Raw genomic sequence first — 23725 nt, forward strand, 5'->3', positions numbered from 1 at the left:
GACCAAAATTACAGCAAAATGTGTAATGGAGAATGTTATGTAATTTATGGAAAGCAAGTGGTGCTGGTGGTGTGTGTGTGGGAGGGGTAACGAGCAGAGTCACATGTAGCTCAAAAGCAAAATAAACTGTGCAGGGTCCAAATGATCTGGCAATTAGAATGTTATTAATGACCACAGGAACAGCTCTTTTCATGGAGTAGTGGGGGCAGGAGGTGGCAAATTTTAGGGAGTTAAGGAGACAATGTAGATTTCACCTTGTGTGATCTAGAATTTGTTTTGGAGGGAAGCAGAGAGTAGTAAGTCTTTCTGTCTAAGAGGAAAGAGACCTAAACATATAAACATATGCTAAGGTGGGAGATCCAGATGCTAAGAGAAATGATGACTGATGTACACAGTCCTTGTGTAAGCAAGAAGTGTTGAGATCCAGAGCACTTAAAAAGGAATTAGTACTAGACGTGCGAAAGAATAACAAGTCTACATTCTAAAAGCAAAAATGAAAAGAGGGTGGGAACGCAGGGCAGTTAGCTGCAGGAACTACAGGACATAGAGAGTCCCACAGTTCATGGCCCCTTTCCTTGATGCAGTAGGAGACAATGTCATCCACTGACACTAAGGCATGGAGAAGTGTGGGGGGTGGGCATCCAGGTGAGAAGTTATGGAAATATGTACTAGCTATGAGAGGAATGGGAGACAGAACTATCTATGATGAGCAGCAGAATGGTGGACCACAGGTAAGAACCCAATGAAGACTAAAGATCATGAATTTATAGCAGGACAAAACTATAGCACTATGTGATTTTCTCTATTCCTTCTCAGTATTCAAAGAGCAAAAGTTAAAATGGCTGGAATGATCCAACAGAGGATAGATTATACAAGTGGAATGGTCAGAAAATGAGGTGGCAGGGAGTGAAGGCGCTTAGTGAGGAACAGGCAAAGTGCAGATAAAATGGTCTAGCAAGGAAATGACTCCTCGTGGGTGTGACAGCATCCAAGGAAGAGGAAGACTGTGACCAGAGGACTTGAAATTAAAGGAGTCGTAATAAGAAAAGCTCCAGAGCTACGCAAGTATGAAGCGATGGTTGGAGGTTAATTTCTATTTAACATTTATATAGCACGTACTTGCTAGATACTGTCCCAGCTGTTTAGAAATATCAATTCCGTTCTGCGTATCAATCTGAGGTGGGTATGTGCATCACCTCCATTTTACAGATGAGAAAAGGGTTACATAGAGATTAAATGAATGGTAGCACTGGAATCTGAACTCAGGTAGTCCAGAAGGGTTAAGTTCTCTTAAACACCATGCTGTGTTCAGAGATCCTAGAGTTCGTCACATCATTGGTAGAGGTGTTCTGGGTGACGACAGGCCTGGGATTGTAACAAGATGGGAAGACTGTTTACCTAAGAACATCTATTTCATCTTTTAGAGACTGAGCTTCATCTGCCAAAGTGGTCAGTTCATCATTCTGTTGCCGAAGTTCAGAGATTTCCTTTTCTAACTCTTCACAGCGTATACGATAATCATCTTTGGCTGCTTCTAGTCTGTAACCAAAACAAAATAGACCAAGAAAGTACTATTTATTGTCTAGCAATTCTCCTTTGAACGATAAAAGGAAATAAAAACACAAGAAAAAACTCTTGAATCTTCTGTGACCATAAACTCTCTCTCTAAGTTTGAACCGTCCTGAAAACAGATTCCACTGGTCCAAGGCTTGTGGAAACTTACAACTGATCACCACTCCTCTATTCAAAAAATTGGAGGTCAAGAAATATTTTTCAAAAGACAGCACACGTAATTCATTTAAAGCTTTATTTTTTTACTATGAAATTAACATGTTTCTTGTTGAAAGTTTACAAAATATAGAAAAGCAAAGAAGATAAAAATCATGTATTGATCTAAATAGATCATACTGTTAACATTATTGAGTGCATCCTCCAGGCCGGTTGCTATTCATAGCTCTTTTCCCTCTAAATATGGATAATACTATTCCTACTTCTTACTTTATTTTGCTTAACATAAAGCCTTCTTTTGATTTACAAGACTGTCATGTCACAAATATTTATTTTTGATTATTTACTTTCAATTTAATTTATATAATCCTTAATGTTAACAGAAATTTATATAATCCTTAATGTTAACAGAAATTTTATAATCCTTAATGTTAACAGAAATACGTAAGTTTTATGTAATTCTATTGATTAATTTTATACTTTATGGTTTCCACTTTAAAGTGTATGATTAAAGATTTTTTCCTTTATTCTATATTTGCCATTAGGATTTATATACTTCCATTTTTAACATGAAATTCTCATTTCCCCTTGAATTCATTATATGATATAATGTAGAAATCTAACTTTTCCTGCCAAAATATCTACCCATGACCCCAAAATCATTTAACAAATAATTTAATCTTTACCTATTGATTTAAAAAAATGCTGCCTTGATTACACATTTTTATATACACTTGGGTTGGTTTCTGGATCTTTGCTTGTATTACTAGTTTGTCTGTATTTTGCTGCACCAGTACCAAGCTTTTAAAATTAGTAGGGAAATAAACATTTCAACATTGGACATGGAAAGTACTCCTTTATTATACTTTGTGTGTAAATGTTCTGGGAACCTCTTGGTCATCAATACGTCCAGGTGAAAATAAAATTTAAACTGGAATCGAGTTAAAATTAATAATTTAAGAGAAAACGGCATTCTTACAATCTTTCATTAAAAACATGTAAACAAACAAGACATGTTAACATGTTATCTCTCTCCATATATTTAAATAATTTCTATGTATAACAGAAGTTTCCATCATATAAGTCCTTCATATTTCTTTTGAATTTATTCTTTGAATACTTTTGTATTTATAAATGCCAAATTTTTCCTGATGATAACCAGTTATTGATAGAAAACCTTATGACCTATACAAATGTCTTATAGTTACCCTCTCCCATTAACTGTTTACTGGTTCTGAGAACTTTTCAGTTGATTCACTTAACATTTTCTAGGTGGACGAGCCTATTACTTTTAATGATTTTAATGATTACATTTAATGATCATTTGTTTTTGGTCTTTCCAAAATTTTTATGTCATTTCTGTTTCATTTTCTAGAAAAGTAATAACTAAAATTATATGTGCCAGGCAATATTCTCAGCACTTTACATATGTTAACTCATTTAATACTAAAAATTTCTACAAGGTAGGTAATTATTTTTTATTTTTATTTTTTAAAGATTTATTTATTTATTTGACAGACAGAGATCACAAGTAGGCAGAGAGGCACGCAGAGAGAGACAAGAGATGAGGAAGCAGGCTCCCTGCTAAGCCGAGAGGCTGATGCAGGGCTCTATCCCAGGACCCTGGGATCATGACCTGAGCCAAAGGAAGAAGCTTTAACCCACTGGGCCACCCAGGTGCCCCGAAGGTAGGTAATTATTAAGACCATTTTATAGTGGATGAAATGGAGGCATGCCCAAGGTTACAGAAATACTAAGTGGCAAAGCCAGGATTTATAGAATGTCTAAGAAAAATTCAAATATTAGATTAATACTCATCCTCATCTTGTTCTTAACTTTACTGAGAATTTCATACACCAAGCTTATTTTATACTATTCTTTGTCCTTTAACTTATGGATTGAAGGAACTAAAATAATAAATTTAATAGTTATTGTAATAGACTTAACAATATTCGACAGGTTAACACTTCTGGGATAAAGTTTATTTTAATATAGTACTGTATTGAATTTGCTATTGTTTTAGTTAGGATTATTTTTAAAAAATTCATAAATGAGATGTCAGTACTCCTTTTTTTTGATGGTAGGATTTTTCTTTTCTTAAAATTATTTTTGCTGATGCTGATGTAAGGGAGGAAAAAATGGAAGCAAAGGCTTAATGTGCCAGCTGTTACCACCGTCTGGAAAACCCTCCCCAACTCTTTATTTTTAAGTAACTGAAATCTATGACAATTGGAAAGGCAGATCAATGAAAATCTGCATATCCTTTGCCAGATTCACCTACTATTAACATTTTGTTTCACGTACTTTCTCTCATTTGCTTAGAAAACAAATGCACATATATTTTTTAGAGAACTATTCAAGAGGAAGCTGCAGAGGTCATGACCCTTCTAATAAAGGACAATCTTTCATACATCATCATAATACCATCTTTGTATCTAAGACAACTAATGTTAATTTAATAATATTATCTAATAGGTAGTCCATATTTAAATTTCACTAACTGCGGTAAAAATGTCTTATAGTTCCCTCTCCCCACCCTAATCCAGGATCCAATGATAATTTTCAGATTATCTTTAATAGTATTATCCCTTTGTCTTTCTCTTCTTTTGTTTTTTATAACTTTGACTTTTTCGAGTAGTCTTAGCCATCTTTAAGGATATTCCTTATTCGGATTATTTCTTTGTGATTACATTCAGGTTAAATATTTGGCACAAATACTACATAGCACTGGGTACAATGTGGGTGGTGCTAAGTTTGATGATTTGGTTAAAATGGTAACTGCCAGATCTCACCAATTAAAAGGTATATTGTCCCTTTTGTAATTAAAAATAAACTATGAGATTACGGGAAGCCTGGGTGGCTCAGTGGGTTAAGCCGCTGCCTTCGGCTCAGGTCATGATCCCAGGGTCCTGGAATCGAGTCCCAAATCGGGCTCCTTGTTCAGCAGGGAGCCTGCCTCTCTTTCGGCCTCTGCCTGCCTCTGCCTGCTTGTGTGCTTTCTTTCTCTTTCTTTCTGACAAGTGAATAAATAAAATCTTAAAAAAAAAAAAAAGAACTATGAGACTTAAATCTTAAAAAGCTACCAACGTTCAAAAAAAGGGAAAGAAATTAAAGGTCATAATAAAGATCAGCCAGAAGCATTATATCTGACTACAAAGAATAATAAACACTGAGGAGTGCCTGAGTGGCTCTTTCGGTTAAGTAACTGACTGTTGATTTCAGCTCAGGTCATGATCCCAGGGTCATGAGATCCAGGCTCCTATTGGGCTCCACACTCTCTCCCTCTCTGTCCCACTTATACAAGAGCTCTCTCTCTCTCAAAAAAAATTAATACATACTGAGATACACAAATATAGTACTGATACAGTATCTGAATTGTTTAAGTGCTTCAAAATATAAATTGCAGTATGTACTGCAATGATAAAAGCTTTAGACGCTATTTCCTTTACAATGAAGGACAGGATATTTCTAAATACCACTTCCCCAAACCATACTTTAAAAACCTAGCCACAATTTAGAAACAAAAGGGTGGGAAAAAAAAGAAACGAAAAGGTACAGTCATACTTAAATTTTATTATCTTCTGATTCTGTCTTAGAAAATCAAGATGCAGGGCACCTGGGTGACTCAGTCGGTTAAGTGTCTGCCTTCAGCTCAGGTCCCGATCCCAGGCTCCTGGGATCGAGTCCAACGTTGGGCTCCCTGCTCAGCAGGGAGTCTGCTTCTCCCTCTGCCCCTTTCCCCAGCTTGTGCACGCGCTCTCTCTCTCTCTCAAAAATAAATAAAAATAAAATCTTTAAAAAAAAAAAAAAGAAAGTCAAGATGCAGATGAAGGGTACTCAAAACTTTTTGGCTTCCTTTGCATTCTTAAAATTACAGAAATTGCAAAGAACTTTTGTTTATATAAGTTTTACCTATTGATGTTTATTTATCATATTGAAAAATTAAAACAAACATCTAAATACATTGAAAATATCAGTAATATATCCACTATACTATTATAGACAACACAGTTTATGAAAAATAACTATATTCTAAATCAAAAAGTGAGAAGAGTGGTAATATTTTATACTTTTATGATTCAAATAATCCAGTTTAACAGAAGATGGCTGAAAAAAAAAAAAAGACAGCTGGATTGTCAGAGCTATTTCTATATTCATCTGTAGTGATGACTTTCTGGCTGAACTGTATGAAGGAAATCCACCATTGCACAGATATGTAGTTAGAAAAGAGAGGTCTGGAGAACTCTCTCAAAGGGTCTCAGGGAACCTGAAGAGGTCCTTAGACCAAATCTTGAATTGCTGATGTAGATCATAGGGGGTGGACTATTTCTGAAGTTTTAGAGAAGACTTAAGAATCATTTTTATTCTTTTCCTGTGAATACAAAATATTCTATTTCTTACTGCTAAGTCCTTCAACTTTGTGGTTCTGTTTTGTCTGGCAGCACAACAAATTTTTCCTTTTCTTCTTTTCCCTTTCACCATCCAACTGCCAAATGGTCATTCTTCCTTCCTTTTGCTCTTTTCCTCTCCAAGATGTGTTTAGAAGACTGTCCCTTTAAATCAGGTTGCCTTTTAAGTAAGTCTGACTCTATAAATCAGGCACCTGGCATTTATATTGTGTCTCTTTAAACCAGTGTCTGCAAAGGGCACCAATCTCTTTAAATTCAGTGCCTCTGTGTTTTTATGGAGTCTGGTCCTTTAAGATGATGTGCTTAATTATGGTATTTTCCCCCTGGCAGTTTCTAATCCAATCTTCTTTTATTTTAAAAGTAGTTCAGTGAATTTAATCTTCTAATCTCTCCAACTCACCCTCAGGCCCCTTCACTAGTGTTTTTCTGTCTTCCTCTAATTTTTTTGTCAGTCTGCCTTTACTTGCCTCAAAGCACCGAGTTGGATGGGGTGGGACAGTGTGTGGGATGTATGGCTCATGTGTGTTTTCTTCACAGTTATATTTCAGTTGAGGCATTCTGTATTCAGGTAATAATGAGCATTTTTTTTTTTTTTAACATTTATTTATTTATTTGAGGCAGGGAGTGGGGGCAGAGGGAAAGGGAGAGAGGGAATCCCAAGCAGACTCTATGCCCAGTGCAGCGCTTAACATGGGGCTCGATCTCACGACCCTGAGATCATGACTTGAGCTGGAACCAAGAACTGGACACTAAGCCGACTGTGCCACCCTGGTGCCTCCAGGGTGTAGCTTTGATAGAATTTTTCCTAGATGTGAAGTTATTGTGTGTCATGTGGTAAGATTTGGGGGAAGTTGTTTATTTCACATCCTCCTTGGTCTGCAGCTATCCGAAAACCCTAACCCTACATTTTTTAACATTAAAAGATAGTTAACCAAATCTTAAAAATAAGACTTTAGTGAGGTCTTTTACCTGAATGTTTCTTCCTGGAGTTGTTCCAGCTGAGTTTGGAGCTGCAGATGCCTTCTTCCTGCAGGACTGTTAGGATCTTCTATAGAATCAGACTGATTAAGTCTTTCCATTAATACCTGATTCTCTGCCAAGAGACTACTTTTCTCCTCTTGCAATGCTGCAACCTGTTAGCATATAGGAAGACAGCAATGATTTCTTCTAATTACACTATGATCAGCATAATCACTTGTGAATTACCATTAGAAAGCCTGTTTTAATCAACTTTCCCTTACAACTGTAACATTACTCTGGAATATTGCACAGGAAGAGCAATACTGTAAGAGTAAGCAGGAATTCTTTCTTTATATCTGAAAAGATAGTTCACCAAATAAGATATGTAAATGGCAACTAAGCACATAAAAGGATACTCATGATTAATCATTAAGGAATTGCAAATTTAAACCACAATGTTATACTCATACACTCCTACCAGAATGGCTCAAATAAAAAATATTGCTATACCAAGTGTTGGAAAAGATGTAGAACTTTTTTGAAGTAGGCTCCACGTGGAGCCCAACATAGGGCTTGAACTCATGATCCTGAGATCATGCCCTGAGCTGGGATCAAGAGTCAGATGCTTAACAGATTGAGCCACCCAGGTGCCTCTGAAGATGTAGAACAAATGCAAGTCTCATACATCTCTGGTGAGAATGTAAAATGTTTCAGGCACTTTGGAAAACAGCTTTGCATTACAAAAAATAAAAAATAAAAAAAAAATAAAAATAAACATGCAACTACCACATGACCCAGTCAGTATTTACTAACTCAGGAGAAATAAAAGCACGGGGCCCATACAAAGACTTATAAAGAATGTTAACAGCAGGGGCGCCTGGATGGCTCAGTGGGTTAAGCCGCTGCCTTTGGCTCAGGTCATGATCTCAGGGTCCTGGGATTGAGTCCCGCATCGGGCTCTCTGCTCAGCAGGGAAGCTGCTTCCCTCTCTCTCTCTGCCTGCCTCTCCGTCTACTTGTGATTTCTCTCTGTCAAATAAATAAATAAAATCTTAAAAAAAAAAAAAAAAGAATGTTAACAGCAGTTTTGCTTGTGATAGAGAAAAACGAGAAATAACACAAATGTTCATCAACAGATGAATGGAAAAGTTCTAATATATTCATAATAGAACACTATTTGGCAATTAAAAAGAAGAATTAACTCTTGATACTGTCAAAAATAATGAACTCAGATGAAAAGTAAGTATAAATAATGTATGATTCTTTTTATACGCAATTCTAGAAGATATGAACTAATCTATAGTGACAAGGCAGAGCTAGGGACTGGAGGGGGAATACAAAGTCATGAGAAACTTTTGAGGGTGATGGGTTCATTATATTAATTGTGGTAATGTTTTTACACATTCACACATGAAGCAACATGCATGAAAATTGTACATTTTAAATATGAACAGTTTATGTGTTAATTACAGCTCAATAAAGCTGTAAGAACAAAAGCCACCTGCCATTTCTAATTCTTACTTGCCACCCCCTACTTTCCCCTGAACTTGTTCTGGTTGGGCTACTACCCTACCATTCCACACAACTGCTCATCAGGATCACCATGGACACTTCCACGTCACTGCAAACAATCAACATATGCCACAACCCATTACATTCTCCTCCCTGAAACAGTTTCTTCACTTGGCTGCCAGGACACCTTACTCTTGGGCTTTCTGGATGCAACCTACCAGGCTTCTCTTTCTCTTTAGTCAATTACTCTCAATTTCTCTGCCATTAGAGTGCCCTACAACTTTCTTCTCTACATGCAGTAATGGCTCACACAGTGACAACTTCAGTGACAACTCACACATTTCTATTTCTCAACTGGAACCCTAAACTGGGTATCATTTCCATGTGAATGTCTAAAAGGCATCTCAAACTTAAATTGTCCAATTAATTATTCCTCACTCCCCAGTTCTTCCAGTTTCTCCCATTTCGGTGAAAAGTTAACTCTATCCTTCCGGTTGCTCAGTCATAAGCCTTAACATCTTTAATCTCATATCCACAACCAATCTGTCAGCAAATACCACTTTTCACACACATTTTTACCACTTACCAGCCAAAATTCCAATCTAATCCAACATAATTTTTTTTTGCCTGGATTGCAATGACTGCAATGAGTTTTTTTTTTTTTTTTTTTTAAAGATTTTATTTACTTATTTGACAGAGAGAGATCACAAGTAGGCAGAGAGGCAGGCAGAGAGAGAGAGAGGAGGAAGCAGGCTCCCCGCTGAGCACAGAGCCCGACGCGGGACTCAATCCCAGGACCCCGAGATCATGACCTGAGCCAAAGGCAGCGGCTTAACCCACTGAGCCACCCAGGTGCCCCACTGCAATGACTTCTTAATTAGTCTAATAAATTTGGCCCTTGCCTCCTTTTAGTCTGTTCTCCATACAGCAGCCCCATAGTCCATCAAAACAAAATGCAGACCACATGACTACTTTGCTCAAATGTTCTACTGGATTCCCATTTACTCAAAGTTAAAATCATTATAAAGGCTTATAAGGCCTCTCCAGACTGATTTCCACTTCACACACTCTCTTCTGTGGGTACTCAGTAATGTTTGTTGAATGAAAGAAGCTAAAATGCCAGCTCTATAATTTGTCAGATTTCCATAAATGCATGGGTCTTTTCTCAGAAGACAGCAGTGGCTCCACCCCGTGCCACTGTCCCATTTCATTTCTGCTCTTTAATCCTTTTTTCAAAAAAGAGGTATGCCTATATAATTAGCAGAAGTCTTTTTCACACACACAGAAAAAGGAGACCACAGGCATACCTCATTTTACTGCACATCTCAGTACTGCAATTTTTACAAACTGAAGGTTTGTGACAACCAAGTCTACAGGCACCATTTTTCCAATAGCATTTGCTCACTTCCTGTCTGTTACATTCTGATAACTCTTGCAATATTTTAAACTTAAAACATCCCCATATAAGATGGTGAATTTAACTGATAACTTTGGAGTATGTTCTCACTGCTTCACCAACCAGCTGTTTCTTTCCCCACTGGCCTCTCTATAACCTGAGACACAATAATACTGAAATTAGGCCAATTAATAATCCTACAATGCACTGTTAAGTATTCAAGTAAAAAGTCATACATCTCTCATTTTAAATCAAAAGCTAGAAATGATTAAGCTTAGTGAGGAAGGCATGTTGAAAGCTGAGACAGGCTGAAAGCTAAGACAGCTGAAAGCTGAGACAGGCTCTTTGTATCAGTTTAGCCAAATTATGAATGCAAAGGAAAAGTTCTTGAAGGAAATGAAAAGTCTAAAGCTATTCCAGTGAACGTGCAAATGATAAAGACACACAGCCTTACTGCTGACACAGAGAAAGTTTTAGTGGTCTGGATAGAGATCAAACCAGACACAACATTCCCTTCAGCAGTCCAAACCCACAATAACTCTGAGATATGCTTGTACTGAAAAATTAATACACAAACATGATTTAAGAAAAAAAAAACCAGACAAGAAAAAGGGGCTTAATAGTCAGTTTTCTGTTGAGTTTTTCTACTTCCAAGAGACAACTAATTTTAACTATTCCAAACTTTACTGTTTTTGGCTGTTATTTTATATCTCTAAAAGTTTTACACCACAATTTCTCGATTTACGAATCTTAGACATTATCTAGTGACTCCTTTGACAGGTTAAAGTATAGTTACTTCTGTCATCCTTCCTTTCCACAAATATAATAATATCACTATTCTTGTTTCCCTCTCTGGTCATCTCTGCAACCATTTTTTTTTTTTAGATTTTATTTATTTGACAGAGAGAGATCACAAGTAGGCTGAGAAGCAGGCAGAGAGAAAGGAGGAAGCAGCCTCCCTCCCTAACAGAGAGTCTGATGCGGGACTTGATCCCAGGACCCTAAGATCACGACCTGAGCTGAACGCAGAGGCTTAACCCACTGAGTCACCTAGGCGCCCCTCATCTCTGCAATCTTAAACAAGTACTTACTCTTTTCACTCAATCCCCTACCCATTCATTCACTCACTCAGATGTTCACTGTGTGCCTATTGTATGCAGCAGGGACTACATGATCACGGAAGGCCTCCCAGGAGGCCTAATTTCATCCTGGGCACATCTCAGTGTCCAGTAAGTATTTTATGACAAATAAGTCAGGTGATTTTGAGCTGCGACTGGATGTCCAGAAGGAACCAGCCATGTAATGGGTGTTGTGCTAACAGAAGTGGTTCCTGACTCTCTTTTGGCAAGAACATTAGTGACCCTATCTTTCCTTCATGTCTTCTGTCCTTGTCTACTGCTGTCACTTTGCTTTTACTTTGGCAATAACATTTCTCTATAGGACAATTCTAAATGTTGAAATGGGTTTGTATTATTACTTTAGAGATCACATTATCAAGTGGGTCACTACTGTTTTCTGCAGAGCTAAGTGTATCATAGGGCTGTAGTTTGCCAAAGTTTATCAAAGATAATGATTATATTCTAGTCATAAAAACCATCATCTCTTATTTATTATTATTATTAATCTTAGCATTTGTGTAGAGTTATGTTTTAAAATTTTGGAAAAGCAATTAATGGCACTTACACTGTGACTAGATAAATATCATTTACTGAATGACCCAGCAAGTGTGCTCTGATTATACTTCCTCCTATGTGCATCCAAAGCAAAGACCAATACCTCTCCCTTTCAACGTAAAATTCTTCTATTATAAAATATTATGAACTCTGTATAGTCATAACCCAGATTTAACAAGTATCAAAACATGGCCAATTGGGCGCCTGGGTGGCTCAGTGGGTTAAGCCGTTGCCTTCGGCTCAGGTCATGATCTCAGAGTCCTGGGATAGAGCCCCACATCGGGCTCTCTGCTCAGCAGGGAGCCTGCTTCCTCCTCTGTCTCTGCCTGCCTTTCTGCCTGCTTCTGATCTCTGTCAAGTAAATAAATAAAATCTTAAAAAAATATATATATATACACACACACATACACACACACACACACAACATGGCCAATTATGTATTTGTACCTTTTTGCCCATGCCCTGATCTCTCTAATTTTGAGGTAAATCATAAATAATTTTTTACTCTTAATTGTGAGAGATTTCCTATACACTTTAACTATCCTGTTAAGTTTTTCACTTTAACAATTCTATTTTTAATTTACTTAAGTGTTTGTTTTCTGATTTTAGCATCATGTCCCAGATGGAATATCTTTACTAATTTCACTGAGAGTATTAAATAGATCTAAAAATATTAATCTCTGCTACCATCCCAAATTTCTCCACTTCCTTTAGGACTATCTTCCTGTTTATCTTCCTCCTTTTCTCTTTTGTAATGCAGACTTTCCTTAATGAAGTAGTCAAAGCAAGGGTTCATGAACTTCACATTAGGGCTTATCTACAAAAAGTTGGCCTTTCTGTGTATTATGAGCATCTACTATGGATACTGGCAAACACTACAAATGAGCGCTTTAAAAAAAAAATCTCCCCCACCCCTCCCTAAAGCTAGCACAGATAGCCCCCCTTTCTTTTCTTGTTATACCATTCATTCATTTATTCTAAATTTAATGGGGCTGCCGGAAGTAAAGAAAATTAATATATTTGATGAGTCTACTATCTTTAACCACAAATCTGTTTTTCCCCTTTTTTTTCCTTAATTAGGGTTGCATGGTAACTCAACAATACTGTATGGTAATACACAGCACGTTTGGTGTTGCTTATAGTGGTACATTTCAAACAGGTAACACACAGAAAACATCTCTAACCTGCATATCCAACTCATGGCACCTTTGAGCAATTTCTTCTTTTGCTGACAAAGCTTCATTTAGTTCCTCTGTAGTTTTCTTCAACTAGTTATAAACAAAAAGATGCAACAAACATTTCAATATGAATAGAAACAATTAATTACATAGGCATAACAAAGAATTAGAACACTTTCCTCTCATTTCTTTCTGAGGGGCTGGGAAAAATTGAGAACTCTTGCCAAGAGTCAGAAACAGCCATTTCTAACTTTGAATATCTTCTAGTCGTTAAGTCTTGTCTTTTCTGTACTGAATCTGGTTCTTTCCTCTTATCAAGTTTTCTTACACAAGTTTTCTTCCTGTCTGGGCTACATGATTCTTGGTAATGTTAATTCTGTAATAACTGAAAATTTTTCCCTTGATAAAATATGTATGTGCTAGAGGATGGGGGTTTCAATTGTTGAAATATATAGCCAGAGGTATTTCAACACAAAATCTTCAAGCATATTACACCTTTACGTTAATTTGTGTAACAAAGTTTTAAAAAATATTTTTATTATTCTGATTCTCAACACAAACCAAACATTTCTGAGTTGTGGCCCATAAACCCTAGGTTAGCAAAGCAAGAACAAATTAATTAAAATTGATTAATTTTAAAAAAGTGATTAAAAATTATATTAGCTTTTCCATTCATGTGACCACACCTGTGTAACATAGATTAAAAAAAAAAAAATCCATAAAAGGCAACAACTTTAAAATCTAACATCACAAAGTAAGAGAAGCAAATTATAACTCGAGTTAAAATTATATCATGATTGAGGGGGCACCTGGGTGGCTCAGTGGGTTAAAACCTCTGCCTTCGGCTCAGGTCATGATCCCAGGGTCCTGAGATCGAGCCCCGCATCGGGCTCTCTGCTCAGCAGGGAGCCTGCTTCCTCCTTCTCTCTCTCTGCCTGCCTCTCAGCCTACCTGTAATCTCTGCCTGTCAAATAAATAAATAAAATCTTTAAAAAAAAAAAAAAAAAAAGAATACAGTAGGTTCCTTGGTGCATTTAAATATCTACTCACTGTGGGATTATGGACATTGGGGAGGGTATGTGCTTTGGTGAGTGCTGTGAAGTGTGTAAACCTGGTGATTCACAGACCTGTACCCCTGGGGATAAAAATATATGTTTATAAAAAATAAAAAATTAGGGACGCCTGGGTGGCTCAGTTGGTTAAGCAGCTGCCTTCGGCTCAGGTCATGATCCCAGCGTCCTGGGATCGAGTCCCACATCGGGCTCCTTGCTCCGCAGGGAGCCTGCTTCTCCCTCTGCCTCTGCCTTCCACTCTGTCTGCCTGTGCTTGCTCTCACTCGCTCTCTCTCTCTCTCTCTGACAAATAAATAAATAAAATCTTTAAAATAAATAAATAAATAAATAAAATAAAAAAAGAAAAGAAAAGAGATGAATAAATAAATAAATAAATAAATATCTACTGACTATTCCCTCACAAAGATGGAAGGGTGTAGGAGACATCTGCCATGGAAGACTCATGTGAAATAAAAGGAATTTTGTATTATAAGTAAATCATAAGATTAAAACTCATGCCACTTGCCAAGAATGTATCTATTGTGCTAAATGTGGCATAAAGATATCACCAATGGGAAGAAAAAAATCATGACTAGAAAACATGAATTACGATGACTTAAATTTATTTTAAAGTGGATCATATAATATTTTAATTATAAATTATAAATTTAATTACAAATGCATAATATCCACTAGTAAAACAGCTTAAGTCTTGAACTTATGGAAAAAACAAATAGTTAAACCAACATATTCTATAAGCAAATTCAACTGAAACATTCTTTTCATTAGTATCTAAATTTATTCTTTTCAATCGCTACATGGATAAAACAATGCATACCTGGCGATCAAGGTCAACATAGGCATCGTTTCCAGCAGAGACAGGTGATTCCTTACTCATCAGCTGAAATTAAGATTTAAATGATTGTAACTATGAGGCAAAAATGACATCATATAAAATACACTTAGATAACAACATGAACACCCGGGATTATAAAAATTAAAATGAAGACACAAATGTAAGAGGAACATTTTCCTATAGATTTTCAGTCTAAAATCTTTTTTATCCCAGGATAATGCCTCCATTTAAAATTACAGGTCTAAATTTTGGTGCTCATTTTCACTGTAAGGGCAGTCATAAGAATTAAGACAAATCTTTAGGTTAAAAAAGTGGCTAAGTATTTAAAAACTGACTTCTCGGTAAAAAAACAGCAACACTGATGTAACTCTATCTAAAATATAAATATGGGCAATATCAGTATTAGCCAAAATGAACTGGCTGATGTTTACCACACACACACACACACACACACACACACACACACACCCTCTATTTCTTAGCCTCTCTCACCCTGGTGTTGCAGAGAGAGGAGCCATATAACATGTGAGGGCTTGGGGGTGAAGGGGATAAATTTCTGATTGTGACAAATGTCAGGGGCAGACTCAAATGGTCCCAATTTTCTACTCTTTCCTTCTTATGTTGAGGGACAAAAGAAAGGGGGACAATTAGAAATGTGGGGATGCACTGCTGAGAGAGATCTTGTAATATCAGCCTTCAGTAACACTCTTTGAGAGATCAGAAAATTGTTATGTTCAGCTGTACTTTTTTTCTCCTCAGTGGTTCTCAAAGTGAAGTTCTCAAACCATCAGTGTTGCCTGGAAACTCTTCAGAAATGCAAATTACTGGGTCCCAGCCCAGATCTACTGACTTAGAAACTGGGGAGGGAAGGGGAGCTGCTAGGGCTCAGCAACATATTTAATAAAGTCCTCTGGGTGACTCTAATACATACTGAAGTTTGAGAATCACTGCTCTATATTAATGGGATGAGAAGAGTTCAAAGTCCCTCAGCATAATTAGGGAAAAAAAAAAATCTCAGGAAGAGTAAAAAACACGGGCTTCAGTGTTTATGCTTTCCTCATGACAATATTAATCATAAGATTTTTGAGACTTCTTCCAACAAAAAATAGTCCCACTGTAAAGAATATACAATTCATAAAAATGTAAAAAGGAAAACCATTATTCTACCATCCAGAACAATCACCTTTATAATTCTTAAATATTTAAGAAGCTACCATCCAAGGGTGTAGCACACATAGGTCAGGTGAGTAAGATAAGCATTATTAGAGTATGATAACCAGCTGTGCCAGGCTCAAAGATGCCCTATCTAATCAGAGACCAGTAATAGAAGGACCAGAAGTATTTCTTCGTCTTTTTCCTTTTCCCACTGTTATAGCTAAGTCCTCATGATAATATAGCAACAACTCTGAATAAAAACCCAAGTGTCCTACACTCTGAATACAACCTTTTCTCAATCCTGGTCTCTCATTCAATTACGTTTAATTTATGTGCTCCTAAATCGGAGGTTTCCAAGCCCTACACCTCCCTCCTTTCTCCTGGGCTTCTAGTGAGACTCCATCACTCTGATATTCACTTTTTTCCTTACTCTGCTGAGACTTTATACTAAACATTATTGTTTTTGCCTGCTCACATTTACCCCTCCTTCTTCTGTTAACAATATCATCTTATTTTTGGGAACTTCCCTCCCCTGCTTTAGGTTCCATGGTTCACCATTTGTTTAACCAATTACCTTCTACTTTCTAGTTCAGATTTTTCAGTCTATTCCGTTGATGACCTTTGTCAATATCTTAATTTTCTTATCTTCAAGTCTTTCTTCCTGGCAAAATCTCAGTATAATATTATTCTACCTACCTATCTCTTCTGGCCATACACCAGACTATTAAGTACTGAGAGTAAAAAAACAAACACACAAAAATTTAAATCAGAAAACACTATTAATACATAGTTTCTAATTTTCAACTGGGCCTTTAAAGTTGCTTCTAAAGTACAATTATGCTTCCACTGTCAGCAGTCTCTTTATTCCTTTTATAGATGATTCTAAACCTTTTTTATTTCTCAAATCTCTGCACTCTTCATCAGAAAACCTTGTCTCGGGCGCCTGGGTGGCTCAGTGGGTTAAGCCGCTGCCTTCGACTCAGGTCATGATCTCAGGGTCCTGGGATCGAGTCCCGCATCGGGCTCTCTGCTCAGCAGGGAGCCTGCTTCCCTCTCTCTCTCTCTCTGCCTGCCTCTCCGTCTACTTGTGATTTCTCTCTGTCAAATAAATAAATAAAATCTTTAAAAAAAAAAAAAAAAAAAAAGAAAACCTTGTTTCCGAATAAGAATGTCCCATGTCTTAATTTACAAAATTGGCAACGTTCATGACCACACTTTCCTTTTTCAATTTTGTTTTAAGACAAGTGCTACTTCTCCCTTGAAAGCTAATCCCACGTGTGCTCCCTGACCCAATCTCTTCTCAGCTTCTTTAGTAGGATGGCTATTATAAAAAGGATGGGCAGAGGTGCCTAGGTGGCATAGTCAGTTCAGTGTCCGACTCTTGGTTCCTCAGCTCAGGCTGTGATGTCGGGGTCTTGGGATTGAGCCCTACATCAGGCTCCACACTCAAGACAGAATCTGCTTCAGTTTCTCTCTCTCCCCCACCCTCTACCCCTCCTGCTTGTGCACGCTCTAAAAATAAATGAACAGATCTTTAAAAAAAGAAAGGACATTCACAAGGTTGGCAAAGAGGTGGAAAAAACAGAATCCTAGTACACTGCTGGTAGGAATGTAAAATGCTGCAGGATGTGTGGAAAACAAGTTGGTGCTTTCTCAAAAAAGTTAAACATAATTACCATATGACCAAGAAACTCAATTTCAATATGCCCAGAAGAATTAAATTAATAGTGGATGTTTAAAAGAAAACCAAAACCCTTATATTAACATTCACAGCATTATTCACAATTGCCAAAAGGTAGGAACAACCCCAAATGTCCCTCAACTTAAGAATAAACAAAATGCTGCACATCCATACAATGGATTTTTCAGCCATAAAAAGGAGCAAGTATTAATATGTGCTACAAAATAACCTTGAAAGTATCATGCTAAATGAACAAAGACAGACACAAAAGGCCACATATCATATGATTCCATTTATATGAAATATCCAGAATATGGAAATTCATACAGACAGAAAGCAGACTTCCGGTTGACATAGGCTGGAGAGAGGAGGAAATGAGAACAGCCTATGTAGTGGACGTAAAGGGTTTCCTTTTGTGGTGATGGAAAAAGGTGGAACAAAATAGTCACCATGTTTGCACAACATTATGAACACACTAAATGTCACTAATGGCAAGTATTTGTTATGCATATTTTATCACAGTAAGTAAATAAATGTCAGTAGTACCTGAATAAAGAAATATAAGTAGAATATACCCTTAAAAAAAAAAAAAAAGACTACCACTTTAAAGAAGCCCTTATTACTTCCATTATTCTATCCAGCTACTCCCCCCCACACCTTCTTCCCCTTGGTCCCATCAGTTACCAATCCTATGGATTCAAGCTCCTATAATTTTCCAAATCTGTGCACCTGTCTCCACTCTGACTGCCATAACCTTGTTCAGGCTTCTATCATTCACTCTTGGTAATTAAATATTAATTACTAAGGTCTCTTAAGTGCTCTCCCTTTTTCTAGCCCTGTTTTCCTCCAAACCATTCTTCTCATCACATACATTTTCTTAAATAAAGACTTTAATATATTTTCTCCTTAAAATCTATTCACTGATTTCCAAAATCCCAATTCCCAAAGGAAACTGCTCAATATTCTAATGACTTTAGATCTCTTGTTTCATTTCTAAGCACTTGCTATACCTCACCATGGTCGCTTTGGGTAACCAACATTCCAGATAAGTCTTGCTTTCTCTTGCCTCCTGGACTTTACCACAATTTTTGCCCTTTCCTTACCTCATCTCATTCCATGCTCAGTCAAGATGCCACCTTCTTGGGGTACCTGGGTGACTCAGTGGGTTAAGGCCTCTGCCTTCAGCTCAGGTCATGATCCCAGTGAACTGGGATCGAGCCCACACTGGCCTCCCAGCTCATCAAGGAGTCTGCTTCTCCCTCTCCTTCTGCCCCTCCCTGCCTTGACTCTGTCTCAAATAAATAAAATCTTAAAAAAATTTTTTTTAAACAAATTACTATCAACTATACTTCCATGAAATCGAGGTAGCCTAATTTAAATACTTGCTTCCCAATGGGTGCACACTGTTGTCATATTTCTATTAAAATAAAATAGTTTGGAGGTGCTTAGGTGGCTCATTCGGAAGAGCATGTGATTCTTGATCTTGGGGTAGTGAGTTCAAGCCCCACACTGGGTCTAGTAGAGATTAACTTAGATAAACTTTAAAACATTATGTAAGATAGTTTGATAAACACTGTTGTGTTCAATCTTGGTCTGAATGTCTAAATAATTCCTTGGGCTAGATTCATAGAATTAATAGTCATTTGGTGACATTTTATTTTTTTTATTTTTAGCAATTTTATAACTTTTTTTTTTTTTTTAAGATTTTAAAAATTTATTTGACAGAGAGAGATCACAAGTAGGCAGAGAGGCAGGCAGAGAGAGAGTGGGAAGCAGGCTCCATGGTGAGCAGAGAGCCAGATGTGGGGCTCCATCCCAGGACCCTGAGATCATGACCTGAGCCGAAGGCAGAGGCTTAACCCACTGAGCCACCCAGGTGCCCCGACATATTTTAATTTTAAAAATATTCCTATAATACAAACCTGTAATTATAGAAAAATTGGCAAATACAGAAAAGAGCACAGAATATCCAACCATTTGGAGATGGTTAACATTTTGTCATTTTTCACTCATCTTAATTTCTATTTTAAACAGAAATGGGATTTTATTGCTCATGTGCCCTGTTTCCCTAATAAGCCTTGCCCATATTTTTATATATTTTTCAGAAATTCACTTTAACGCTACCTAATATGTCAATATATTATTCTACTATAATTTAGGTGGTTAGGCTATTTCTGTTTCCATACTAGAAAATAATGTGAAAAAAATCTTGAGGCACTACAGCATAATGGTTCTAGGCGTGGGCTGGGCTCTGAACTCAGACTGCTTAGATCTGAGTTCTAACGCTGCCGCTACTTCTTGTGTGAACTTGAGGTTACTCACACTGTCTATGCTTCAGTTTCCCCTTTAATAAACTGGGGACAATAATAGTGTATACCTCAAAATATTAAATTTTTCATTTTAAAAATTTTTGATAAAATTAGGGCGCCTGAGTGGCTCAGTTGGTTAAAGCCTCTTGCCTTCGGCTCAGGTCATGATCCCAGGGTCCTGGGATCAAGCCCCACATTGGGCTCTCTGCTCAGCGGGGAGCCTGCTTCCCCCAGCTCTCTCTGCCTGCCTCTCTGCCTACTTGTGATCTCTGTCATATAAATAAATAAAATGTTTTAAAACATAAAGTAAATAATATAAATAAAATAAAATTAAAATAAAATTAAAAAATTTTGCCAATTTACTAATTTTAAGTCTACATTTCAATAGCATTAATTATAATTGTGAATTTTAAATGAGTTAATAGACACAATGCATTTATTAAGTACTAGCACTATCTAGCACATAGTAGGTTTGACATAATATCTGCTATTACTATACTATATCTCTGTATTTCAGATCTCCTTAGGATAAATTCCTAAAAACAGAATTATAGGATCAATTACAGTTAGGCAGAACTGTTAGTGGACCTTTATTCTTTTTCTTATTTTTGGAGTAACAGACTCCTCAGATTTTGGCTGGTTTTGTGACTATCTGTGTAGCTCCATGAATAATATCTGGCTAACACGGTTGAGAACTGCTGAGTTTATTTAGAGGAAGTGGATAACTTTTCCCTCAGTCCTTCCTGATGGCTGGAAATGGAATGTGATAGCTGGAACCTGAGAAGCCACAGCTGAACCACTAAGTCGGAAACATGTCTTAAGGAAATAAGAAAGCTGTGTCCCTGATGACTACAGAGCAAAATCCAAGATGACTTAAGAGCAAAATAACTTCTATCTTGCTTGAGAGATCATCATTTTGATATTTTAACACTCACGACCTAATATCTCATATAATACAAGAGTATAATATTTTTAAAAAGATGTACCAGTTCGATCTTCCTATCATCAGAGCTGACAGCTAAACTGATCGTCTTTTAAAAGCTTTGTTTTTGGGGGGTGCCTGGGTGGCTTAGTTGTTAAGCATCTGTCTTTGGCTCAGGTCACAATCCCAGGGTCCTGGGATAGAGCCCCACATCGGGTTCCCTGCTCCATGGGAAACCTGCTTCTCCCTCTCCTACTCCCCCTGCTTGTGTTCCCTCTCTTGCTGCATCTCTGTCAAATAAATAAATAAAATCTTGAAAAAAAAAATGAATAAAACAAAAGCTTTGCTTTTTTGAATGGTCCTGTAGTAAGGAATTTGGCTGGCCTTTGTCCTGTTACTGGCAAGCAGCCCCCCAATCTCTGGTATTTCCTTCCTGATAAGAGTAACTTTGTTATTTGTGGGTCGTAGGTAGTTAAAGCTAAAAAACTGGATGATCAAATTGGGGGCTGGCCATGCCAGAAAAACCAGTCATGTATCAGAGGACTGTGTCTTTGAGCCACTTCATAATCAGTCTGACTTTTGGGGGGAGGAGCGCTGGAAACTGCCTTCAACCCCATGGTCACTGATAGAATCAATCACACCTACATAATGAAACCCCAATAAAAACTTGGAAACATGAAAACTCAGGTGGGCCTCTCCAGCTGGCAGTACCTTGGAACTGTCACACAGTAATGTGCTGGGAGTGTGATAGATCTTGATTCCACAGAGAGGGAACAATAGAAACTTTGCATTTGGGACTTCGTAAACCTCACTACATGCATTTTTGGGGTGGGGGGATTTGGTTCTGGTTTGTATTCACTTGCTATCATAATACTGTCATCATTCCTGAGTTCTGTGAGTCAGAACCCTGGGGGGAGGTGGTGGGAACTCCTGGATTTATAGTCAGATGGTCAGATTTCTTAAAAAATACAACTTTACTTAACGGACATTTAGCATTTTTCATGCTGTCTGTTGTATTTTTTTCTTTGTCAGTTGCATGTTCGAGTCCTATACTTTTCTCTAGTACCCCTAAGGGTTTATTCCATTGCCTTCATGATTAAAAACATTCTCACATCTGGAAATCAACTGATTATTAACTTACATTTTATTTTTACTTTTATAGTTTTATGTCTCACTTTTGATGGAGCTCACAACACGCTACCCCAAAGTATGGCACCTTGGCACAGTGAATACTTCAAGCTGAATGAATTTGAGAAAGAGCAGGTACAGGATAGATTTTTCTACCTTCTCCTGAAGCAGGTCATAAAATCCTCATGTAAGAGGTGTCTTCCCTATACTCAAAGCAAAGTAAAGAAGCATCCTTATCTCCAAAGATAGAGGGATTTTCAAAGAATCTTGAATCAACAGGAATTGCTGTTTCCCCCAGGTTACTATCCTTAGCTCAAACCCTTGTATACCCTATCACATTTTTCCATGATTCTCCATTCTTCATCAAACTCAGCCCTAAAACCCTCAAGTTTAAACACTTCTTTGAAAAAAATAAATAAAAAACAAATACTTTCTTCATTTTCATTTCCTTAAGAAGGTCTCTATGTCATGTAAAACTCAAATACCTGTGTATTCTTTTTAATCTCTCCTTTGATACAGAGATCTCAGCTGAAAACTTGGATGGGTAGAAGAAAAAGGTATTTTTCCTCCCCTACAGTAGCTTTGGGTATGGTTGGAGTTCAAGACCCACCTTCTGCCAAACGAGAAACCAATAATTAAGCGTGAGGTAGACTGCTAGTTTAAGATATGTATTTACAATGGCTTTAGAAATTAGTCTACTATTTGTAGCTCATTGGGGCATTTCTAAAAATTAGGAGTAGTTACTGAATACCTATACCTACAAGACAAATGTGTAAGATTTAAATACAAATGAGAAATTTAAATGTATGATTTTTTTAAAATAAAAATGAGGCACAGTATATCATAAGTGCAAAGAAAAAAATTCTCAAAAAATGAGGAGAATCTTTTTAAAATTTCCACATCTACTATTCCAGTTTGCTCCTTTAATTTCTCACGAACAGTAAGCATAAAGCTCCAACATACCTCTTGAATGGCTGTCATGACAACATGTTGAACAGATTCCTCCATCATCATAATGGCTTGGATGTACTCTGAAAATAAGAACAATCTGGAATGTCACTGTTCAAGTTAAAGATACTCAAGGAGTAAAGTCTCACACTTCATGAATTCTTTTAAGTAGTTTTCTGTATTTTCATTCTTCCTAGGAATTCTTCATGTTATATGCACCACAGGTAAGTAAAGGCTGCAAATCACAGTACTTCGGTTTCGTTAAGATAAGCCCACCACCACCACCATCACCATTACAAAGTTGAGGCTACAGCTAAAGGTCACAGGAATATAGCTTCTTAGGGATATTAGACGATGAAACAGCAAAGCCTAAAGCCAGAATGGGAAGAATTCCTTATTACTATTCCTAAAATTTAAAAATTATCTGTCTCTGTTACATATATATACTTTGTTACAGGTTAAAAAAAACTCTGATGTCTGTGCTTTATTCTTGTGTGACATCAAAGCATTGCATCATGTGAAATTCCTACCTTAATACTTTCTATTAAAGAATAATCTTAATAAACTTGAGAGCTGCTTAGGACAAAGAATTAAAATGAAGATAGAAAGTGACATCATAATTAAATGAATACTGCATTACCCTGGACTTTAAAATACACACATCACTAATAAGCTAAAGTACCATCTTCATCAATCTTGCTCACTCTACTCTCACCACTACCAAAAAGAGAAGGATCTCTTAGCTGTCAGTAGAAAAAGATAGTTTCTTGTCTTATGAATAAGCACTAGAAGTAATTTTCCTTGTTTGCAAATCCAGCA

At 37.0% G+C, this 23725-nt stretch overlaps 1 protein-coding gene across 4 annotated transcripts in view; it reads right to left on the minus strand.

Moving 5' to 3' along the window:
* The window catches only part of HOOK3 (hook microtubule tethering protein 3), a 105379-nt gene that overhangs the window by 45753 nt on the left and 35901 nt on the right, over positions 1-23725 (minus strand). For all 4 annotated transcript variants that reach the window (XM_032329199.1, XM_032329197.1, XM_032329200.1 and 1 more), the window contains exons 6-10: positions 22922-22989; positions 14746-14808; positions 12862-12945; positions 7107-7270; positions 1399-1539 (exon numbers count right to left, since the gene is read on the minus strand). In XM_032329199.1, the coding sequence (XP_032185090.1) occupies positions 1399-1539; positions 7107-7270; positions 12862-12945; positions 14746-14808; positions 22922-22989 (520 nt within the window). The remainder of the gene's footprint in view (positions 1-1398; positions 1540-7106; positions 7271-12861; positions 12946-14745; positions 14809-22921; positions 22990-23725) is intronic.

This window comes from Mustela erminea, chromosome 21, assembly GCF_009829155.1.
Source record: "Mustela erminea isolate mMusErm1 chromosome 21, mMusErm1.Pri, whole genome shotgun sequence".
Lineage (NCBI taxonomy): Eukaryota > Metazoa > Chordata > Mammalia > Carnivora > Mustelidae > Mustela > Mustela erminea.